The sequence below is a fragment of the Panulirus ornatus genome, chromosome 16 (assembly GCF_036320965.1).
Source record: "Panulirus ornatus isolate Po-2019 chromosome 16, ASM3632096v1, whole genome shotgun sequence".
NCBI lineage: Eukaryota > Metazoa > Arthropoda > Malacostraca > Decapoda > Palinuridae > Panulirus > Panulirus ornatus.
The window spans coordinates 17,509,548-17,533,450 of NC_092239.1; the positions used below are offsets into that span (position 1 = coordinate 17,509,548).

Here is a 23,903-nt window from a genome sequence, read left to right on the forward strand (position 1 = left end):
TTCAGTGTTGTAAATGGAAATGGGGAAGAACTTGTAGATTTATGTATTGAAAAAGGACTGGTGATTGGGAATACCTGGTTTAAAAAGAGAGATATACATAAATTTACGTATGTAAGTATTACGTGTTAATTGATTAGCGCACGAAAGAGAGACTTTTGGATGTAAATGTGCTGAGAGGTGCAACTGGAGGGATGTCTGATCATTATCTTGTGGAGGCGAAGGTGAAGATTTGTAGAGGTTTTCAGAAAAGAAGAGAGAATGTTGGGGTGAAGAGAATGGTGAGAGTAAGTGACCTTGAGAAGGAGACTTGTGTGAGGAAGTACCAGGAGAGACTGGGTACAGAATGGAAAAAGGTGAGAACAAAGGAGGTAAGGGGAGTGGGGGAGGAATGGGATGTATTGGGGGAAGCAGTGATGGCTTGCGCAAAAGATGCTTGTGGCATGAGAAGCGTGGGAGGTGGACAGATAAGAAAGGGTAGTGAGTGGTGGGATGAGAAGTAAGATTATCAGTGAAAGAGAAGAGAGAGGTATTTGGACGATTTTTGCAAGGAAATAATGCAAATGAGTGGGAGATGTATAAAAGAAAGAGGCAGGAGGTCAATAAAAAGTTGCAAGAGATGAAAAAGAGGGCAAATGAGAGTTGGGGTGAGAGAGTATCATTAAATTTTAGGGAGAATAAAAAGATGTTTTGGAAGGAGGTAAATAATGTGCGTAAGACAAGGGAACAAATGGGAACTTCAGTGAAGGGGCTAATGGGGAGGCGATAACAAGTAGTGGTGATGTGAGGAGATGGAGTGAGTATTTTGAAGGTTTGTTGAATGTTTGATGATAGAGTGGCAGATATAGGGTGTTTTGGTCGAGGTGGTGTGCAAAGTGAGAGGGTTAGGGAAAATGATTTGGTAAACCGAGAAGAGGTAGTAAAAGCTTTGCGGAAGATGAAAGCCGGCAAGGCAGCGGGTTTGGATGGTATTGCAATGGAATCTATTAAAAAAGGGGGTGACTGTATTGTTGACTGGTTGGTAAGGTTATTTAATGTATGTATGATTCATGGTGAGGTGCCTGAGGATTGGCGGAATTATTGCATAGTGCCCTTGTACAAAGGTAAAGGGGATAAGAGTGAGTGCTCAAATTTCAGAGGTATAAGTTTGTTGAGTATTCCTGGTAAACTATATGGGAGGGTATTGATTGAGAGGGTGAATGCATGTACAGAGCATCAGATTGGGGAAGAGCAGTGTGGTTTCAGAAGTGGTAGAGGATGTGTGGATCAGGTGTTTGTTTTGAAGAATGTATGTGAGAAATACTTAGAAAAGCAAATGGATTTGTATGTAGCATTTATGGATCTGGAGAAGGCATATGATAGAGTTGATAGAGATGCTCTGTGGAAGGTATTAAGAATATATGGTGTGGGAGGCAAGTTGTTAGAAGCAGTGAAAAGTTTTTATCGAGGATGTGTACGTGTAGGAAGAGAGGAAAGTGATTGGTTCTTAGTGAATGTAGGTTTGCGACAGGGGTGTGTGATGTTTCCACGGTTGTTTTTTTTTTGTTTGTGGATGGGGTTGTTAGGGAGGTGAATGCAAGAGTTTTGGAAAGAGGGGCAAGTATGTAGTCTGTTGTGGATGAGAGAGCTTGGGAAGTGAGTCAGTTGTTGTTCGCTGATGATACAGCGCTGGTGGCTGATTCATGTGAGAAACTGCAGAAGCTGGTGACTGAGTTTGGTAAAAAGTGTGAAAGAAGAAAGTTGAGAGTAAATGTGAATAAGAGTAAGGTTATTAGGTACAGCAGGGTTGAGGGTCAAGTCAATTGGGAGGTAAGTTTGAATGGAGAAAAACTGGAGGTAGTGAAGTGTTTTAGAAGTCTGGGAGTGAATTTGGCAGCGGATGGAACCATGGAAGCGGAAGTGAATCATAGGGTGGGGGAGGGGGCGAAAATTCTGGGAGCCTTGAAGAATGTGTGGAAGTCGAGAACATTATCTCGGAAAGCAAAAATGGGTATGTTTGAAGGAATTGTGGTTCCAACAATGTTGTATGGTTGCGAGGCGTGGGCTATGGATAGAATTGTGCGCAGGAGAGTGGATGTGCTGGAAATGAGATGTTTGAGGACAATATGTGGTGTGAGGTGGTTTGATCGAGTAAGTAATGATAGGGTAAGAGAGATGTGTGGTAACAGAAAGAGTGTGGTTGAGAGAGCAGAAGAGGGTGTTTTGAAATGGTTTGGTCACATGGAGAGAATGAGTGAGGAAAGATTGACCAAGAGGATATATGTGTCTGAGGTGGAGGGAACGCGAAGTGGGAAACCTAATTGGAGGTAGAAAGATGGAGTGAAAATGATTTTGAGTGATTGGGGCCTGAACATGCAGGAGGGTGAAAGGCGTGCAAGGAATAGAGTGAACTGGAACGATGTGGTATACCGGGGTCGACGTGCTGTCAATGGATTGAACCAAGGCATGTGAAGCGTCTGGGGTAAACCATGGAAAGCTCTGTGGGGCCTGGATGTGGAAAAGGAGCTGTGGTTTCGGTGCATTATTACATGACAGCTAGAGCCTGAGTGTGAACGAATGGGGCCTTTGTTGTCTTCCTAGCGCTACCTCGCGCACATGAGGGGGGAGGGGGTTGTTATTACATTTGTGGCGGGGTGGCGATGGGAATGAATAAAGGCAGACAGTATGAATTATGTACACGTGTATATATGTATATGTCTGTGTGTGTATATATATATGTATACGTTGAGATGTATAGGTATGTATATTTGCGTGTGTGGACGTGTATGTATATACATGTGTATGTGGGTGGGTTGGGCCATTCTTTCGTCTGTTTCCTTGCGCTACCTCGCTAACGCGGGAGACAGCGACAAAGCAAAATAATATAAGTATATATATATATATATATATATATATATATATATATATATATATATATATATATATATATATATAATATAGATATATATATATATATATATATATATATATATATATATATATATATATATATATATATATATATATATATATATATTGCCTTTGTCGGTACTATCACCCACCAGAGCATCGTGAAGTCTGTGTCAGACAGACATAACTATATCTCCCGTTAACAATACACCTATACAGTTAAACTACCAAGTTGTAGAGATGTATGAGAACGACCCTTTGCACTACCAACTTATAACGATTAATTACGGACTGTCAAAACTGCGTAGGCCATATCATGTGTCGCGTGGCTTGTCTTTTGAGATGATGGTGGTGGCGGATTCCCCTTGTGCTATTCCAACGTTAAGGTTGGGAGGTTCTCTGTGTTGGTGGCAGACGGAGGACTGGGCTCGGCATTCTGGTCTATGTCCAGATAAGGGCCGCGGTTTCGAGGAGCTGTGGACAGAAACTCCACTGAATCAGAGGGAAACTGTGAAAATGAAATTTAAATCAGGAGACAAAAATAACAGCGAAACGGAGACATCAAAGAGAAAAAAAATGATAAAAAATGGACTTTACCTCTGGCCTGAATAATGCAGCAGCAACGGAACCTTAAACCAGACCACAGAAGTGAGTGCCGCTTTTTCAACAGCCCAAAGCTAACAACTTCCTCTTATGCATGGATATGCTTGCAGCATTTTACATTCACGGGGAAACAGCCTCCCTGGGTGGATATAGTGAAATTCAGAGGATGTACAACATTTGACTCGCAGGAACCCTTCAAGATTGACAAAACACAAAGTTCAGGGAGCCTTCACCATGCCCAGGATGTAGTCAAAACGAATGACTGGAATTTGAAGGTTTGTTCAAATCGCATGTACAAAACGGTGCCCTATGCTGTAAGGGCTTTTATGCAAATGAACCCAAAACTTACGTAGAGAGAGTGAAGCGCTTCCACCATCTTAAATAGAGTAAGGTGATATAACTCTAATATAAATTTACTGCCGTTAAGTGTAGCATAACATGATTATTGCTTAACAATATGTACGTACGACCCTTGAGTATGACTCATAAACACGGCGGTACGACATTTGAACATGGCGGTACGACACTTGAACACGGCGGTATGACACTTGAACACGGCGGTATGACACTTGAACACGGCGGTACGACACTTGAACACGGCGGCACGACACTTGAACATGGCGGTACGACACTTGAACACGGCGGTACGACACTTGAACACGGCGGTATGACACTTGAACACGGCGGTATGACACTTGAACACGGCGGTATGACACTTGAACACGGCGGTATGACACTTGGGTATGACTGTGTGAACCTGTGGCGTAATCCTGAAGCGTGAAGTCAAAGATTATGTCATCATAACTAAGGGTCGAACGGTTGTGCTTAAGAGGCTATAATGATTCCAGCATTTGACGCGTGATCGCCACCTTCTTAACTACTACGAGCCACTGTCGTTGGTGATCTAAATATGTAAGATCCTTTCAACATACCTTTGATCTATTCACCCTTAAAGCCCCTGGATTGCAATAAATTTATATTACGTACGAACATACCTCTAAGTGTCTACAGCTTTTCTTATACACCTCACTAAACTCAGAACTTGCATCTCCCACCAAGACTGCATTGGCATTAATCACTGGCACACAGCACTATCCCAAAACTTCCCAATCAAGACTGAAGCATCTGTTCGTTTACATGTATTTACAATAACCTTCGACATCGTTCCAGCAGAGTAAAAACTGAACTGATATGGTTCCTGGTTGATGAAGCAAGCCATCACTTGCTCTAACTGAGCCACTTCATTGTGATTTATACTACTTCAGTAAAAGGCATTCATTCCAATAACTGGCTACAGTATTCATCACCCATCTTTTCTTCATAACCACCGAAATCTTCTCACACTTCAACTACAGCTTCGCCGTAATTATCTGAGAACAAACATCAGGTTCTAGTCCAACTTTCCTCCGTGGAACCCGCCTCTTCATCCGGAGTTTCGAGACTGTCGCTCTCAATAATGCTGTCAGATCATTGTTCCCTCCCGCCCAAGAAGCTTACTGGTACATGATGGGAAGGCACCGATCATCCACTTGGCACACGATCTTGTCTCCGTCCAAACCCAGTGACAAACATTTAACCCCATTCACTTACGACCTAGCCCCCACTATTTTCTTCATCGATTCCCAATTAGTGATGGGACGTGCAGGAAAGTCTAACTACTACTACAACTGTTTTTTTTTTTTTTTTTTGTAATTCTAAACTACTTATGCAAGGGTGGATGTCGGTAAGCGACCTAACAACGTGTTGATAGTGAAGGAAGTTGTTAGTTTAGGGAAGGAGCGTATGGACACCATCAGAGGAAGATTTAAGATCAGACTGCTGATAGCATAGGCAGAAGTAAGTCAAGAGGTGGCAGTTAGATGATGGTTCGATATACTTTGCCTCCGTCCACCCTACTGGCTAAGATCTTACCCTCCCTTCGGTCCATCGCTTCAGCCTCCTACGCTCCTCTTGGTCAGCATCCTTCCCGATATTTCCTCCAGGCCCAGGGGATTGCTGTGCCTCTTGTTTCATGACGATTTCTCATCACTCCCCTCAAGAATGTTTCTTTACCATAAACCACAGCGGATACTGGGAGTTCGCTGTGGCCTCCAGGATCTTGTAACTGTGGCATTCAGGGTTTTGTAACTGTGGCTTCCAAGACATTATACCTGTGGCCTCCAGGATCTTGTACCTGTTAGCTACATCTTTCACGTCTCGTGTCGTTCGCTTCATGCAAGGTATAGCTACTCTCATATTCAGTCTGATGCGTCCTTCTTGCTATCTACCTTATCAACCCCACATAGAAAACATTCTTATCTTGTTATAAGCTTCATTTACCTTTTCGTGGTTTTTACTGGTTAATCTGTTATCTTTCATAAAACTCGTACCTCTCATTCTAGTCTAACTACAATGCTTGGCTTGCTCTCTTCAAATCTCTTTTTCAATTTTTCAACAGCTTTAAGTATCATACGATCACCACTACTCAATTGTTCTCTTCACATCTTTCCAACATACTGCATCTCTTCCCTCTTTTGAACTATTTATTGAGCAAACACTACATTTGGTGTCTGAACCTCTCTATCTCCAAATGATAATCCACATTGCATTTCCTCTTCCGCACTTCCATCTTTTTCTTTTATTTCCTTCTAATTACCTTTCAACTCACTTTCATCTTTATCTGGTGCACAGGTAACCCGCCAGTCTCTACCTATGTAGACGTCCTTCGATTAAAGAACGTTTATCATCTTGATACATTGACTGATAACAACCTGCGCCTAACATACGTCTAAATAATTACACTTGACTCCCATCCCTTCCAAGGAAGACACTGTTGCGATCTGTCTGTCTGTAGGAAGACTCTGTTGCGATCTGTCTGTCTGTAGGAAGACTCTGTTGCGATCTGTCTGTCTGTAGGAAGACACTTATGATCTGTCTGTCTGTAGGAAGACACTTATGATCTGTCTGTCTGCCTCTTTGTTAGTATTTTGTGTCTTGGTATGAAGAAGCGTGGAAAGTAAATAATCATTCAACTGGTCGTTCTCAGCGAGTGAAATAATGCTTTTCATGTCCATAGAGATGTATATTTATCTTCTTAGAGAAAACACAGGTACGTTAGGCGTACGTAACAAAGGATATATCCGTGCAGACAAGGACGTGCGCCGTCCAAGTACCATCTTTTGTTTGGTACAGACCCACTTGAGTCATGATTACATTTCCGCTATATTTTCAGCCTCAATATATACGCCAGTCTGGACATTCGCGACCCTCGGCACCTCAGTCTTACAACCCTCTCTTGCCTCCAACACGTCCTTCCCGCTTCGAGAAAAGTTCATTGTCGACTTCGTCCACTGCTGATACTCACCTCCATTTTTAACATACCAGAGTACATTACCTTGCACTTCAAATTTTGCCTCTTGAACAGCACTCAAACTTGTCCCCTAACACCCTGAACACTTTTCATGTACCGTAATTCAATGATACTGCCATTCGTCGCTATTCTATTCTATTCTGCTACCTCTCTGGTTTGCCTTGTGCACGGGACCTTCAGGTGCCGCGTTCCAGTCACTCTCCCCGCACAGCAGCTGAACACAGTCATCTTACCACGAAAGCAGCCCGACCCTTCGCCTCACCACGAACACCCGTCTCATGACTATCCTCCTGTCGCGATGTGCTGCAGCCGCAGAACTTTTCAGACGAAGATCAACGACGGATCTGTTCCAAGAATGTTACTAGGTCTTCTCGCTCCACCTTCCCGAAGGAGCCACGACCTGAAGTTTGCCAAGAGTTCCACTGGCATAACGAATGAGGTGCTTATATTAGCGCGAATGTCGCCTTCGGAGGCGTTGTATCATTGTCAGTGGACGAAAAGGAGTATAGTCTAGTCGAAGACTAGGAATGTATCAATTTCCTAGCGAGTGACTACTCTATTTGCAAAGCCTCAGACCGCAGGAGCACCAGAGAGGGTGTCCTAGAGTTACATACCCGGCAGGGAACACGCAAGCAAATCCTTCGAACATTGATTTTGCTTTCTCGAGATCTGACCTTGTTCGGCGAACATCCTTGCAATGGCCACCTCGTGAGAAACTACCCACCAGACACGAAAGAAACGCGTAAACAAGACTGAAGGAGTCAGATAAGAAAACATGGTAATCTCCATGATCGCACTTTTTCTCTTTTACGTTGGAGGCTCCAGTCACGGACCAAAGTCCACATCAAGAACTGGCCATAAGTGAAACACAAAGAGATCATGAGAGGGGAAAAAAAAGGGAGAGATAAGGAAAAGTATTTACGATTTTTGGAGGAAGTGAAAAACCTCTCAAACATCTCTCTCTCTCTCTCTCTCTCTCTCTCTCTCTCTCTCTCTCTCTCTCTCTCTCTCTCTCTCTCTCTCAGATGCTAAAAAATAAAATGAAATCCTGAACACTGACCGAAAAAGCCTTCGAAGCCAGACGGAAGACTGGAGCCGCCGAGCGCCTCTGCCCTGTCCTGCACGACGCGGAAGAGCAAGAAACTGGACAAAGGACGCACCACCAAGTTCAGGACGGCCATCGTCGCTCCAAACCTCATGGTTCCCGCTGGAAAGAGGAACTCCCTGTAACCTTGGGTGACACAGGCGACAAGATCAAATCGTCTCTGTTGATATGGGTAAAGGAAGAGTGCAGGACGAAAGAAGCCGTCATGCAACGTTCCTGATCTTGGCAAAAGGCATACGACAGAGGACTGGAATGCATTGTGGAGGGTACTGAAACAAATGTATATATATGGCTTATGAGACACATGTATACATCATATGTATACAGTACAGGTCAAGGTTACAACACAATTTGCTGAGGGTGTGTTGCTTGGCCAACCGTGAGGGATAGGTGAATATATCTTGATTATCAATGTAAAGAGTAACAAAGAAGAAGATAAGACTAAGGTTTCAATACAAAGAAAGAAGCATGTTATTGGTAATCGCAGAACAGATTAAAGATGGTGTTATCTTACAGGAAATTATAACTAAAGAAAGGTTTCTGTCTCGTATGATAACGCTAGTCCTGTCTCAGGCAGTAAATGTGAGATCATGGTGGTGGTTTAGGATCACGAAAGTAGGGTTGGAATCATGGTGGTGGGGTTGTGATCATGGTGGTGGTTTAGGATCACGAAAGTGGGGTTGGAATCATGGTGGTGAGGTTGTGATCATGGTGGTGGTTTAGGATCACGAAAGTGGGGTTGGAATCATGGTGGTGGGGTTGTGATCATGGTGGTGGTTTAGGATCACGAAAGTGGGGTTGGAATCATGGTGGTGGGTTGAGGTCATGGTACCGGGGTCAGGATCATGGTAGTGGGATTGGAATCATGGGGGTCTGGTTGTTACCATGGTAGTGATATCAGGGTCATTGTAATGGGGTCAGAATTTTGGGGTTTGGATCATGGTTTTGGGATCAATGTCATTGCAGCAGAGTTGGAACAAGGTAGTGAGGTTGTGATCATAGTGGTAGGGTTAGGACAATAATGATGGGGTTCGGATCATGGTGGTGAGGTTGGGATCATGGTGGTGAGGTTGGGATCATGGTGGTGGGGCTGGGATCATGGTGGCAGGATTAGAATCATGGTGATGGGGTTAAGATCATGGCGGTGGGGTTAGGATCATGGTGGTCGGGTTAAGATCATGGCAGTGGGGCTGGGATCATGGTGGTAGGATTAGGATCATGGTGATGGGGTTAAGATCATGGTGGTGAGGTTGGGGTCATGGTGATGGGGTTAGGATCATGGCGGTGGGGTTAAGATCATGGCGGTGGGGTTGGGATCATGGTGGTCGGGTTAAGATCATGGTAGTGGGGTTGGGATCATGGTGGTAGGATTAGGATCATGGTGATGGGGTTAAGATCATGATGATGGGGTTAAGATCATGGTAGTGGGGTTGGGATCATGGTGATGGGGTTAGGATCATGGCGGTGGGGTTAAGATCATGGCGGCGGGGTTAAGATCATGCTGGTGGGGTCATGTATAAGGCTATCACTTCAGGACGTGATGACTTCGACGAGGATAGAGCAGCGGCTCCCGTCTCCTCCAAGTAAGGTCTGCTAATTACCCTCTCCAAGACATGCACTTTTTTGTACCTGGAACTGAAGGAAACGATCAGTACCACAGAGACTCTAATGCACCTTGCGGGGTGAGTAAGTACCCCAGAGATCTTACAGTACCGTGCGGAGAAGGGTAAGTACTAGAGAGATGTCGCTGTACCACCAGGGAAGATTAAGAAGGTTCAAGCTAACTTCAAAACATCATCAGCAGAGCCAAGTGTCGTGTACCTTACCGTAGGAACCTGGTGCGTTAACGAGGCGAAATGAAGGGAAAACCAGAGGTTGAGGCGGGCCTGTATTGCTAGCCTATCACAACACTGGACGTCACGAAATGAGGCGATCGGGAGACGACCATCCATCAATCACTTCTGTTAAATCTAACTGCATTGTATTAAAAAATAGAACCTTCAACCAATCGAAGGACATTTTTTTATTTTCCCGAGGTGGCCATCTAAGTTGTTAAACTGGTATGAAATGTGGAGACTTTATACAGCAGCATCCATTGGTCATTCACGCAGACTTTAGGTTCAAATGATCTGGTGTTTTCTGAGACGGGTGAAGGGGATTTGGATGAATAGTTGAGAGCAGTTACGACCCTGGAGAAGAATGGCATGAGGAAGAGTGTGTACAGGTATTGTTCTCATGTCTGACGAGTCATCACGGATAGCATTCATGAGCACATGTAATCCCAACGCCTGTCATACGCCTTGTTGGAGCTCCACCTGGACTATACGGTTATAGTCTGATGTTGGCCCAGCAACGCTATAGGAACAGTCGACATGACTTCAATACCGATGTAACGTGACTCTCCTAAAAGGTTGGTGGGCAAAACATCAACATTAAAGATTGCGCTTTGGCTTTCAATTATCTTTGTATTCTCTTACGGAGCATTTAGCAATGTTTTCTCTGTAAGATCTCTTGGTTTTACGTTTTCCATCACGGTGAACAACTGTATCGTTAACGAATGTGCCAATCGGCAAACTACCGGTTCAAATTTGGGTTCCAGTTGTACAAAGAAAAAAACTCGAATGGACATTTTGGTTGGTAGCTATCAATCGAAAAGACGTTAAACCTGGCCCAGATAATGACGTGAGAGTATGCGGAATTCATTTAATTGGTGATAACTGATCTCTTTCTTTAGTACTTTAGTTTCTGCTCGTAAAGCCTAGCTTAAATGTAAACAAGTATCTAGTCGTTACTTTAAATATTTTGTTTTGCATATCAAGGTTTGGGCTCTTGCAACACGGTTCAGAAACAGGCCTATCCCAGCTGGGAACTGGTGGGATGACAGCTCCACTAACGTCCATCTGGTTTCATGGTGATATTAGAAAGAGCAGAACTTACAGAGAAATTATTTACAAAATTATTTACAAATAAAAAAAGATCATTCAAAATCTAAAGACTTACCTGCATACTTCATGGGATTTGCATGTTCTTTCATCTAATTTGGTGAAACTTCCGGATGGCCTGAGTTTGATAAAGAAAAATACCTCCAAAAGAAACATCTGGCCATGCCTAGGTCTGTCTGGCCAACCATCCGTCAGAAATTAAGGATCTGTTAAGCGTCTTCTTCAACTGAAACAAGTTACTTTGAATCTTTTTTGTGTGTGTGTGTGTGTGTGCCGCAGAATCCAAAGATCTGTAGCAAACTGACATCATATTCACAGCTAATTAAGCGGTCATAATTGTTATTTTGTCCACCAACATTTTTTGCGCACGCGCAGAAAAAAAGGATCATGTTTTGGTGACCGGCCCTATGACTGACTATACAATGAGATGCTATTACTGGCAACACTACAGCTATAGTCATATACTGTTAATGGCACTGCTGCAAAAAGTAATTTTCTTTATTTATTTCATGTCAGCTGAGAGAGCAGGTGATTGAATGCCCTAATTAACGCTATGATATATATGTATATATATATATATATATATATATATATATATATATATATATATATATATATATATATATATTTACTCTAAGCCAGTTACCCAGTTTATCAACTAGTCCCTAGAAGAGGATGAACGGATGGATCCACTGGGAACCGTCTGCCTCAACTAAGACTTCCAACTTATGTTGGTTCAACCCCGAACGATCCGTGAAGCGTCATGATCAGTAACAACACTATCCAGTATCACGATATGCATCCAAGAGGACGTTCTGCGGTGTATCACTTCCCAACTGAGGCAAAAAAGCATGAAGGCCATAACTATCATTACTTCTGGGTACATTTTGCAGGACAGATGACACCAGATGTGAAAGCACTTACTCATGATGAAGGGCCAGAACAATGTGAGGTTCACCGTGTCGAATACTATGGCCAGGACGTTTGTACACAGAGCCTGAAATAAAAGGAATAACAATCAATATTCGATGCCTCAGTGTAAGGGCTGTACTCATGTGCACCACAATAAAGGCAGACATATGTGAGCTCAGTGCCTGTATATACTTATAGCTGTCATTTTTAATTGAAAAGGTCGTATAAATTGCGACAGACTTTGTAATAAATCTATTTTAAAGAACGAACAATTTCTGTAAGTTTTTCCATAAATATCCCAAGAAATATAATCCATAATATATTAATGCAAAAAATATTTTGACCCACGAGTTTTTAAGATCAGAATTATTCCTTTGAACTGTCCATTCAGAGCTACTATATCCTACTACGTGAAGCCTCACCTGCTCTGCTGAATAATGGGGCAACACCCACGCCAGTCGTCCTTCATGACCCAGGCGAAAACTTACGTCAGGCACTGGCCACAGACATAAACAAGAGCTGCGACATATCCAAGACGGTACGACCCTCGATCAGGATGGTATGACCCTCGATCACGACGGTGCGACCCTTGGTATAATCCTTGGGTCACGCCATTATGTAGAGGTATCAAGGATGGTACCGTCCTGTACCTCTAGGTCAAGCAAACATTCGCCCTCTGTGTCCTTGACCCACTTCATGATAAAAGCTCCGAACCATTGACCTCTAGACTGCCGTGTCCCTGACCTCATTGATGAAAAGTGAAGCAACGAACCCTGACTTCAGGATTTCTGTTTGTCCTTGACTCGTTTGATGATTAGTACAACTTCGAATCGAGACGACTGGACTGCTTTGTGCTTGATGAGTGAAGCTCCGAACCCATGACTTCTGGACTGTTGACAAAGCCTGGGCTAGCGCACCTCAGAGCCACTGAACCAGGTCTTACCAGAATAAAAAGACTCCAAAATAACAAATCTGCAGCGTAAGGTGTAAGCCACTTTGCATCCTCCACTGTGGCTCTGCTGCAGGCTTCCGTGCAAGGATCTCTAGTCCGCCGCTCATGACAGATGAGAATCATGAAAAACTTGGCAAAAAAAAGGAAGATAAGGAAAATCCAGGTGGCAGACACCAAAGCTTCATTTGCCTGTGAAGTCCAACCAGTAGATATGAGCTAGGATCCTTGAACACGACTGTATGTCTCCAGAGTACGACACTTCGGCCACTGAGCACAACGGTACGACCCTTGAGCACGTTGCAACGGCTCTTGGGCCCGATGGTACAGCCAAACCTGGACTCACAACAGTCAGAATCTCAGACTTCTCATGAACAGGACCTCTACAGACTCACCCCAGGCTCAAATAACAAGCGCGTGGCTCTCCTCAACTCATGACCCAACCTGGATGGAGAATCCTCGGACTGTCCTATGCAGTGACTCACCATGAACGCACTCCCCAGTGACTCACCACAAACGAAGACTTCTCAGACCCCCCACCCCCCAGTATAGAGTAACAACGCCTACTCACCACGAGGGAAGGCCCTCCTGAGACTCACCATGAACAATGGGAAGGAGAGAGAGAGAGAGAGAGAGAGAGAGAGAGAGAGAGAGAGAGAGAGAGAGAGAGAGAGAGAGAGAGAGAGAGAGAGAGACGGGGCGCTTCCTGTGACTCACCATGAAGGGAGCCTCCTCAGACTCTCTGTGATGTAGGCTCCATACGAGGGTAAGCAAGAAGAGGGTGTTGTAGATGATGAAGCTCTGGGGCAGACACCCACAGAGGTTGCTCCTGCAAAAGCAATATCACGTCTTACACTTGGTACATGGCAAATCCACTACATGGTAAATCTAGCCTTGGCAACTCTGGTACACAGTGAATTCAGTACGTGGTATATCCAGTATATGGTATATATATGGCTCATGAAAAATCTAGGATACTTCAAATTCAGAACATGATAAATCTAGCACATAACAACTCTAGTGCAAGGTAAATCTAGTATGTGGTACTTTTAACACATGGTAAATTCAGTGCATGGTAAATGTAAAACATGTTAAATCTTGATATCCTGCACCTGGTAAATCTAAGCACACGGATCTAGCGTTTGTTGATATCAGTAATTAATTCACTGCGGCAGCCACACTCACCCCATGAGCGACCGGTCGTACCAAAGGATTACACAAGTCATACAGGGTCTTTGTCTAACCCTGTGACCAGATTCGCTTAACAACAGATGTTACGAAGGTGGTTCATTACATACGCTTACACTTTTTTCCAGTACCAGACTCGGCTACCACACTCGACGTGTCAACCAGAAGTAACATGGATGAAAACCTCGAATGATCACACATCTAGGTGAAACTGTGTGAAGAAATAAATCCCAAGGAATGCTTTACTATTATGAGAAGAAAATTACTGATATGTCCCGTAATTCTTTGGTATAATCGTAATGAAGTTGTGAGGTATAGATTGCATGGGAGGTACGTCACATGTTATGAAACTTCAATTTAAAAAGAAAATAATTACGTGATATACTAAACAATGAGGTATATCTAACAACACTTTACTTTGGGATATGCAACATGTCTAAACAATATCTAATTCGAAACAAAATTTCCAGTTACGATTTTCGCTACCTCTCGCGCATGACTTCTACGTTATGACGATAGATTTTTTGTTGGGATGCTGAGGCATTCGCCAACGTATATGAACGTGTGAAGTTAAGTGACCGTACTGGCTGAGAACTGGACCTGGACGTAAAACTTAACCTAGGGGTGGACGATCATCGCTACGTAGGACGTGAACACCGTGGGTAGAGCAGAATAGTTCTCCTCTCCCTCGTTCTGGAAGAACTAATGATGTACAATACTTACGTGAAGTCATGATGCTGATAGCAAGAAAATCATGTGAGTTCTAAGGAGGGAAAAGTATGTTATACGACGAAAGAAAAATAATGCAATAAAGTTAAAAGAAAATGTGAGATACATTAGTATTATATATAACTTTGGAGAAAAAGAAGGGCTATTCCTGCGGTCATTGTATGCAAACGATGCTGTGTCATTAGGTAGATCAGAAAAGATCCACAAATAGCGAATGAAAAAAAAAAAAAATCAGAGCATCGGTTCACCGTGAACACCCACTCAAGCTGGACAATGGATGCAAGCGAGTGAGGCCTTTTCATCGCCTGTTCCACAGTAAACGGCTAACAAGTATGCAATATATATATATATATATATATATATATATATATATATATATATATATATATATATATATATAATATATATATATAAGGTAAGGCCATCATCACTCGACATACAGGGGTACATCCGTCTCGTCGAGAAACTTGTCGTTCCGAAGAAGTCCATCACCCTCTGCTCCTAACTGGAAAGCAACCTGAGAGCTGAAGCAACCCCGTAAAGGGTGTTCTGGGCTTGTACAATAAAGTTACACGTAAGTCAGGCTCCAGTTCCGGAAAGAGGCCCTTAACGAAGTGAGAGAGAGAGAGAGAGAGAGAGAGAGAGAGAGAGAGAGAGAGAGAGAGAGAGAGAGAGAGAGAGAGAGAGAGAGAGAGAGAGATTGTGTGTGTGTAGGGGTAGGGGGATGGTCTAAAAACGTGTGTGAAAGTTTGTGAATTGGAAAAAGAAAGGGGAAGAGCGGAAGACGGAGTGTAATATTGACGTGGGGTAAGATTTAAAATCTACCTTGGCAGCTTAGCATCAGAGGCAAAATACAATACACCCTCGACACGGAGGTGTAAGGTGACCCTAGGCAACACTTCAACACTAATAGGTCAGGAGGACAGCACTTCCCTGGGCGGCTGCAGCCTACAACCTACTGACATGGAGGGTGTGATATGGTTCTGGGTATCACTCCGACCAACATGAAGGGTGCGGGATGGTTCTGGGCATCACTTTAATACTCATATGACAAGCCGACAGTATCGTGAATTCAAACAATTTACAAGATACCGCCGAGTTATGATAGTAATCTAACAATACATAATTACAATATAGATTTTCCATTGATCATTAAATATTTCATATTTCCTCGTTATTTTCGCTTCCTACAGATGCACCATCCTATCACACGTTGGCGAGGAGGCTACAGCAACACTGTGGGGATATCAAGTGTCCAACGGGGCAGGTTCAGATGATACGTGGACACTGGCGGTGTGACGCTGCCGAATGGGAGCCCCAGGCCTTACTTCCAGCAAAAATACTACGTCTGTGGCGACTATTAACCTCCGTGGTGGAGTTTTTAGAAAAGCAGCTTTCGGGTTCGAGCACCAGTCCGGTAGCATCTTCATTTAACAAGAGATTGTGCTAACATACCACTTGACTCTTGTGCGAGTCGATTATAATGTTAATCTGGAAAGGTGTACCACATTGGCTCCGTGTCTCCTTAGTATAAGGATTCGCACCACAACAAAGTGCCTCAACGCGTAAGCCTAACTTCCAGAATGACAGCAAGTGCCGCACCGCGCGGTGGTAAACCTGCAACGTAATGGAAGCCTAGCTGGGTACGTCGCGACGGCACGACTGAGTTCCGTCTGTTTAAGAACGTGAGCAATAAGACTACTTGTCTTAGTGACTTGGGGACGGCACCAGGCATATAAAGAGTCTTATGACGAAGCAGCCTCATAAGAAGCAAACACCATTGCCGTTCTGACTTGCCTGACTTGGCTTGTCTATATTGTAGAGTATGGGTGACTGTGACAGGTTGAGCGACGGAAACTGACAAAAAAAAAAAGAAATTGGCTGAGAAAGGTAAAGGGAGCTGGCTCAGAACTTTGGTAAATTCCTAGATAGTGACCATGCTCTTAACATGGAAAAATAGAATTACAGAATATAATAATTAGGAAAGAAAGATGAATTTCAATAAGAAAAGAAAATAAGGTCTAATCTGCAATCAAATTAGATTCCATAGCACTTAACCTACCGCAACAACATACATATAAAATCAAGCGGCAAATAATACCTACTACCACTGAGATGTTCACAGAGCTAGTTTAAACCAATAAGAACTGCAAGCCACATGACACTTACACAAAAAAGCAAATCTTACAGTAAAACAGATTTGAGTGAGAGCATAAGCAACAAGAGTGAGTTTTCAACACATTTTTTTTTGAAAGATGAGGCAAAACACAACATTCATGACCTGCAGCCACTTCTTGTGAAAGAAGTCGCAAAACACTTCTCTGCAGCCGTTGTTACTTACAAGGCAGAACACTATACCCTGCACATGTTATGGCTTGAGATGGAAAATGTTGCGACAGAGAACACTCTCCGTTTTCCATTAACTTTCTTGCGAGATTTGGTCATGCATTGTTAAAGAGCAAAGGATAGAGTTAAGTTTCGTTTTCACTTTTTCATTTACAAAGATCTTAAATATCTATCTATCTATCTATCTATCTTATCCCTAGGGATAGGGGATTAAGAATACTTCCCACGTATTCCCTGCGTGTCGTAGAAGGCGACTAAAAGGGGAGGGAGCGGGGGGCTGGAAATCCTCCCCTCTCGTTTTTTTTTTTTTTTTTTAATTTTCCAAAAGAAGGAACAGAGTGGGGCCAGGTGAGGATATTCCAAAAAAGGCCCAGTCCTCTGTTCTTAACGCTACCTCGCTAACGCGGGAAATGGCGAATAGTATGAAAGAAAGATATATATATATATATATATATATATATATATATATATATATATATATATATATATATATATATATTGAAAAGGATCACAACTTTGCGCGTTTCATTTTCCCCGTGGACTCATAGGAATATATATATATATATTTTTTTTTTTAAATATATATATATATATATATATATATATATATAATATATATATATATATATATATATATATATATATATATATATATATATATATATATATATACATGTATGTATATACATGTGTATGTGGGCGGGTTGGGCCATTCTTTCGTCTGTTTCCTTGCGCTACCTCGCTAACGCGGGAGACAGCGACAAAGCAAAATAAATAAAAAAAAAAAAATATATATATATATATATATATATATATATATATATATATATATATATATATATATATATATATTGACGTAATTCATGACATGAGTGGGAGTATTGAGTATGGGTGAAACGGAAGCACTTAAATCTCTTAAATTTCGACCAAAGGCCTTCTTCAGAGAAACTGACCAGAATCACATTTACAGCAGATTCGTACACTCACAAGATCAGCTTCCCAACCGACCACGAACGCGTCTGGCAGAGTCTGGGGCAACCAGGTTTAAGATCGAGACCAGAAAGATCTTAAACAAGATCGAGAAAGGAATGAAATTATTTAGGCTCTAGGAAGAAGTACTCAGATCTCCAAGAATGCGAGGCCTTCCAAAAGTACACAAACCTGGGATTGGTACCAATAAGACCTAGCTCATGTACCGCTCCACTCAGGCTAGTCATATGCTTTAGCACGGACACTATCACACTCCAGGAACAATAAGTGGTACTCCTCGCATTTGACTGAAAGGTTAAAGTGCTTAAATTTCAGTAATAAAAGACTCGCTAGTTTTGATGTTAAAGCACTTTTCACTAACGCTCTAGGAGACAGTGCGATAATAGCGGTAAAACGATCCATTAGTGAGTAGAGCGACCTGCCAGTGAGAAGGACGGATTACGTGAAACTTATCACACTGTGCGTGGAATTCGGTGCCATTGTGTTTGGGAATCAAGAATACAAGCAACACAGAGGCCTCGCTATGGAGTCCCCTGTTAGTGGAGTCATGGCCCCGCTGTACATGGAAACGTTAGAGGCGGATAAATCTATAAGGATCAGGGAAAGAGGATCGGCATGGTACCGCTACGTGGAGCAAGAGAAGACAACAAATTGAGGATGCTAAATAATGTGGACGAAAACATTCACTGTAGAAATGGGGGAGGGAATGAAGTTACCCTTCTTAGATAGGCAGTTCACAGGATAAACAATTTTGAAATTCTCAGTGTAACGGAAACCAAGAAACAGAGATGATTTCATACATCTTATGTTTGCTCCCAGTGAAAGAACAAAATTATAAGAAGACTGAGATTATGGGCAGAACTCTACGGAACGCAGGTATGAAAATAGTATATGCGTCAGACACAAAAACTAAAGACTTGGCGAACATGAAATGCAGACACAAATATTAACGAAAAAAGTTCGGTACACAAAATTCCTCGTGGTAGCTGCTCAGTTGCTTATGGCGATACTTCACGTGGCCAAGGTGGTAAGATGCTGAAATATTACACAAAAAGGGACACAAGAAAACAAGGTGAACAAACATATCCAACCACAGGAATGGCTAGTCAAGTGGACGCGTTCGTGGTCGGTCAGGAAGCTGATCTTGTGAGAGTGTATAAAAGTCCTGTATAAGGTGATTCTGTCCAATCTCTCGAAACGTAAGAGATTAAAGTGGTCCTGTTTCATTCCGTATCTTTTTACTACCATACTCCCACTCATATATATATATATATATATATATATATATATATATATATATATATATATATATATATATATATAGTCAAGAATAGCACAAATAATTCTAAAAAAATCTGCAAGCGTTAAGGCTAGCAAAGAAGTTATCTAGCATTAAATAGTTATCAAAGCATACATTTCTACTGAACTCCAGCAAATAACCATTACAATCAGCATAAAACTACTTTCCCAACACCCATAAGTGAGAGCAAGCCAGGAAGTCCCTCACAAATGGTCAAAAGTTTCCATCTCAAAAGCACATAATTCCATACCATCAACAAACTCTAAAAGGCTAAAGCAGCAGCAAGATGGTGACGAGCCTGGAATATTTACCATACTGTCAGGATCAGGTGGACGAAGAATATCCCCTGTGGAAGAGAGGAAGGTTATTGCCTTTGGTACAACATATCCCAACTTCCTACAAGTGTTGATGACATAAGACACTGGAACGCTGCACCACTGATCATCAGGCCCAGCGGCAGGGAACGGATACCGAGGCAAAATTCCCGAGTTATGAGCCTCTAGGGGACCAGGAGGAGGGGAGATGATATCAAAAGTATTCATAAATTAATTGAATAAAAGAAAACAAACAATAATAGAAAATGTAATAAACATTATCATTTGTTGCCGTCTTTACGTAAGCCAGCTTTCATTAATCACATGATCTAATGAGCAATCAAAACTGACATTATACCCCACCAAGTCTAACTTAAAACCTAACTCAACTAAAACCAAAATGTTGTAGACAATAAATAGCCGAGTAAAATAACGATGGGTACGGTTGCAAGTCGAGGAACACTCGTAGGTTGCAGAGTACAGCTAAATTCTCTAAAAAATCTCCTTTTGATTTGTAACCTAACAATAGAATAACATGGTTCCAACATTCAAAATAAGAAGCCTAATTTCAGCTAATATCAACATCGTTTCATCACTCTGTTAGTCACTCTCTCTGGACCATTTTTGTTCATCTTACGTTCCTCTATTTTCAATCTTCCTTGTCTTTATTCCCCCAGAGTGCATACTTTCCTTCCGAGGAAACTACTTCAGTACATAACAATAAGTTAGCATGTGTAAGGCGCCAAGTTTGCAATTCTACACGGTTTTAAAACAAGGTTATAAATTTTGAGGAGCGTGATACTCATTAACCTCTGGAGTGCAACTGTAAAAGATCTCACAGCAAACCACAGCAAGTCCAGAGAGAAGGCCGTTATATATATATATATATATATATATATATATATATATATATATATATATATATATATATATATGCCCTTGAAATCAGCCAGTGTCCATCGTGGACGGTTTGGGTGTGGTAAAGGTCAACAGAAACGGTTGGGGATGATGGCGTACTTTCCCAATCTGCTGTGGACTGTTCATAAAAATTTAACATTCAAGTGATGGCAGACCTGAATCATCAAGGAATACTAATGGGGTTTGAGGAAAAGGGATAATCCTAATTATCGGAATCGTTGTAATTCAAGGGCATTAATCATTACTCCGGAAGTATTGATTCAGTCATCATAAATCCAGGACATCACAACTCTAACCTAGCATAAAAGTACGTATGTTTCCCTAATTTCAGGCTATTTAGTGTCATTCTTGTGTTTCGAAATAATGAGATCGGATCTATGACGTTCCAAAATGAAGCGGTGACACTGGGAATAATGTACATTGGTAAGAATTTGTATAGTTCTTGCGCTACCTCGCTGATGAGGGAAATTACGTATCAGAAAAACAAATATGTATATGGTGATTCCGTTTTTGTGTGCGAATCCTTGATACGTCTATAGACTACTTCAATTGTGATAAGATGCAATGCTCTGGAGTTCTTGATATATGGATAGGAAAGTCGTCTTAGAATTGTTAATCTGTCTTTTCTCTCAATCTTCATACCATCTAACATTGTTCTACTTCATCTGAAATAGTTCTGACGACTGATTTTGCAATTACCACTTTTTTTTCTTTTTTTTTTAAGACGAAGGAACTTCACAGATGCGCCGAGAAAACCATTTCTAGTTTCAATATCTATGTCTTGAAAAGTAAAGATGCAATAATCTCAAGGTAGTGTTTATACAGATTCCGAGTTAGTCTGAAGATCAAATAAATCTCTTTCACGATATAAATGATTTCCCTTCTCGTGATTTCATTTATGACCGTCATCTTTTGATAGGCTAATAAAAGTAGAGGCCTATTAACCTGTGTACTCCCTTGTTCCTAGCCCACACATGCTCCCATGCTCTTCCTTTGCATCCATATGCTCACCTGTTGTTCTTAGCACACATGCTCCTATGTTGTTCCTAGCAGACACATGCCCTCGCGTTACCCATATATTCCTTGCCCACACATGTTCCCTTGTTCCTAGGAGATTCATGCTCGCAAGTTATTCCTAGTAAGGCACATATCCCTATGTTGTACCTCGCAAACCTAAGCTCCGTTTCTCGGAAACATATGTCCCCATATTTTTCCCAAGCAGGCACGTGCTCGCATGTTCTTCCTAACAAAAAAAAAAAAAAAATGCTCCAATGTTCTAAGTATCACACATATCTTCCCATATTTCCCCCTAACATACTCAGAATAAAGAACATTTTTGACATCGGTGATGTATTCTACTCTATTCGAGTTCAAATTGTGGTTTAAACAATATTTACATGAATAACCAAAATGCTTAAACTAGTGGAGGTCTTTGGTGAAAAAAACATAAAAACAGGGATGAATTACGTCTAAAACAACTTACCAGCAGCATTTATTTAGTGCCAATATCGCGTAGTAATTCATATCTTTTCATCTTTGTACTAACCTAACATTGATGTTTTTCTTTCTATTTTCAGCTCATTGCATTCTTCGTGGGATTACACATCACCAGTCTTCAGTACCTTCGTACTGCTCTGCCTTGGTACTGTTCACGGTTAACAGCCTCAAACTGTCGCAGTCAAAACAGCTGACCAACACAAGCTAAGATAGTATAAATCTCCAGTGTATCTAATCATACTCAATGACCAGTAGAATCTTAAGCGTAACTGTTGTCATTTATATTACAGGTCAACCAGAATACCATTACCGCTTAAACCTGGCTTAGCTTATGTGCTCTATACCTGTTCTGTTTAGAAAGTCAGCAAGTTTGGTGATATGGGAACAATGAGGCATCTAACCCCTCGTGAACAGTGTAGAGAATGTATAACCTTCATGAAGAATGTTGTGTAACATTCACGATGGTCTCTGATCCTCTGCAAACAGTTCACGGTTAATTCTTTTTGATACTTCCTGCAACGCTTTACCCAGTGCCACTGTGATACCCACCTTAAAATCAAGCTGGGTGATAGAATCTTAAAATCAAATCAATTTCACAAACTGAAATTTTACAATAATGTACATACAGTTTTACCTTAATGCCAGAAAAATATCCCCAGTGACAGATTTCCAAACTAAACACAAAATTTACTACACTATCTGTCACTAGTGTCAATCTTCAATACCCAAGATAAGTGCCGGCAACAATTTTCTACTCCAGCAAGCTACTTTAACACCGTGGTGGATCTAAAACTTTACAGATAACACACATCTAAGAACAACGCCCCATTCTTTTAATCCATATTCTAGATCTATAAGCCTTACATCAATCACATCTTCACGTGAAATTATTAAACTGACACAAACGACTGATGTCTTTTTCAAATAGATAAAAAAAAAACTATCTTCCATTCATGAGGCGAACATATCTCAAATCAGGTTAACAATGGCACTTAAAAAGACGCACTGACTATACTCACGAACAAAATGTCTAGTCTGTCCTGTTTTGACAATGATGTGGAAGATACTCTTCTTAGAAAATAAAATCCTCCCTTTATCATTTCCATCTCGAATCAAGGCCAAGCACACCAGGACAGACCAGTGACTGCTATAGTTCAAAGCTCATCTCACTTCATGTCTAAATACGGAGATTCCCCGACGGATGGTGAGCGCTGAGTGAGGAACTGGCAGTAACTGGGGGTTGGCTGGTTGCAATACTGTGGGTATGGTACGCACACACTCACAAACGCTGAGTGCCCGCGCGCACATACATACATACACACAGAGGGTAACTCTGTGCCTCGTGATCTTATAGACGTTTTCCTTAATGACACGGGCGCTGCCATACACCACCATATTCCCATTTATCTGTTTGATAGTTTCGCAACCACGCCAGTCGTATTTTCTTTTCTTCCCTTGAGAATATCACCAGGTACTGTGGCAATTATTTGTACGTGGAATATGTACATTAATATGTGGGCATATGTAGTACGTACGTGCACACATTCGAAAGCTAGTAATTGGCACACTGACATACCGTCAAAAGGCAATCAATTGATATTTTCTTTTTATCAGTTTTCATGTACACTTGAAGTTGGTACATTAGCTTACGCGGGTAGTTAGGGTGGGAGATATTCCCTGAACGCCCATAACTGTGTTCCATCTGGTAAAGGTGGACGCATTACGAGGCTTCATGGACTGAGTTAGAATTCAAGTACAACCCTCAGTTGCCACCCAGAGGTAAAGGAAGTCTTTCTTGTGGTGTGGCAAGAAAAGCAGGGAAAGTAGATGAGAGATCAAGATTATTCTTGATTACATAAGATCAAACTTTCTACA

General features: G+C 41.8%; 1 protein-coding gene across 1 annotated transcript; it reads right to left on the reverse strand.

Moving 5' to 3' along the window:
• Positions 1-2,940: 2,940 nt before the first annotated feature.
• On the reverse strand, positions 2,941-23,330 carry LOC139754174 (type-1 angiotensin II receptor-associated protein-like). Its single transcript, XM_071671362.1, has 6 exons — positions 23,048-23,330; positions 19,611-19,645; positions 13,464-13,575; positions 11,810-11,882; positions 7,899-8,045; positions 2,941-3,360 (listed from the first exon to the last, which is right to left on the reverse strand). The coding sequence occupies exons 1-6, from the start codon at positions 23,132-23,134 to the stop codon at positions 3,257-3,259; spliced, it is 558 nt and encodes a 185-aa protein (XP_071527463.1). The 5' UTR covers positions 23,135-23,330; the 3' UTR covers positions 2,941-3,256.
• Between the last annotated feature and the right edge of the window lie 573 nt (positions 23,331-23,903).

Bases quoted from the DNA above. Each gene is read 5' to 3' on its own strand.
- LOC139754174 (XM_071671362.1), bottom strand. From the start codon at position 23,134: ATGGAAATGATAAAGGGAGGATTTTATTTTCTAAGAAGAGTATCTTCC. The intron at 19,646-23,047 runs GTGAGTATAGTC...TCTCTTCCACAG, and splicing joins ACAGACTAGACATTTTGTTC to GGGATATTCTTCGTCCACCT. The intron at 3,361-7,898 runs GTCAGTGTTCAG...TTCTGTCCACAG, and splicing joins TGGCTTCGAAGGCTTTTTCG to CTCCTCGAAACCGCGGCCCT.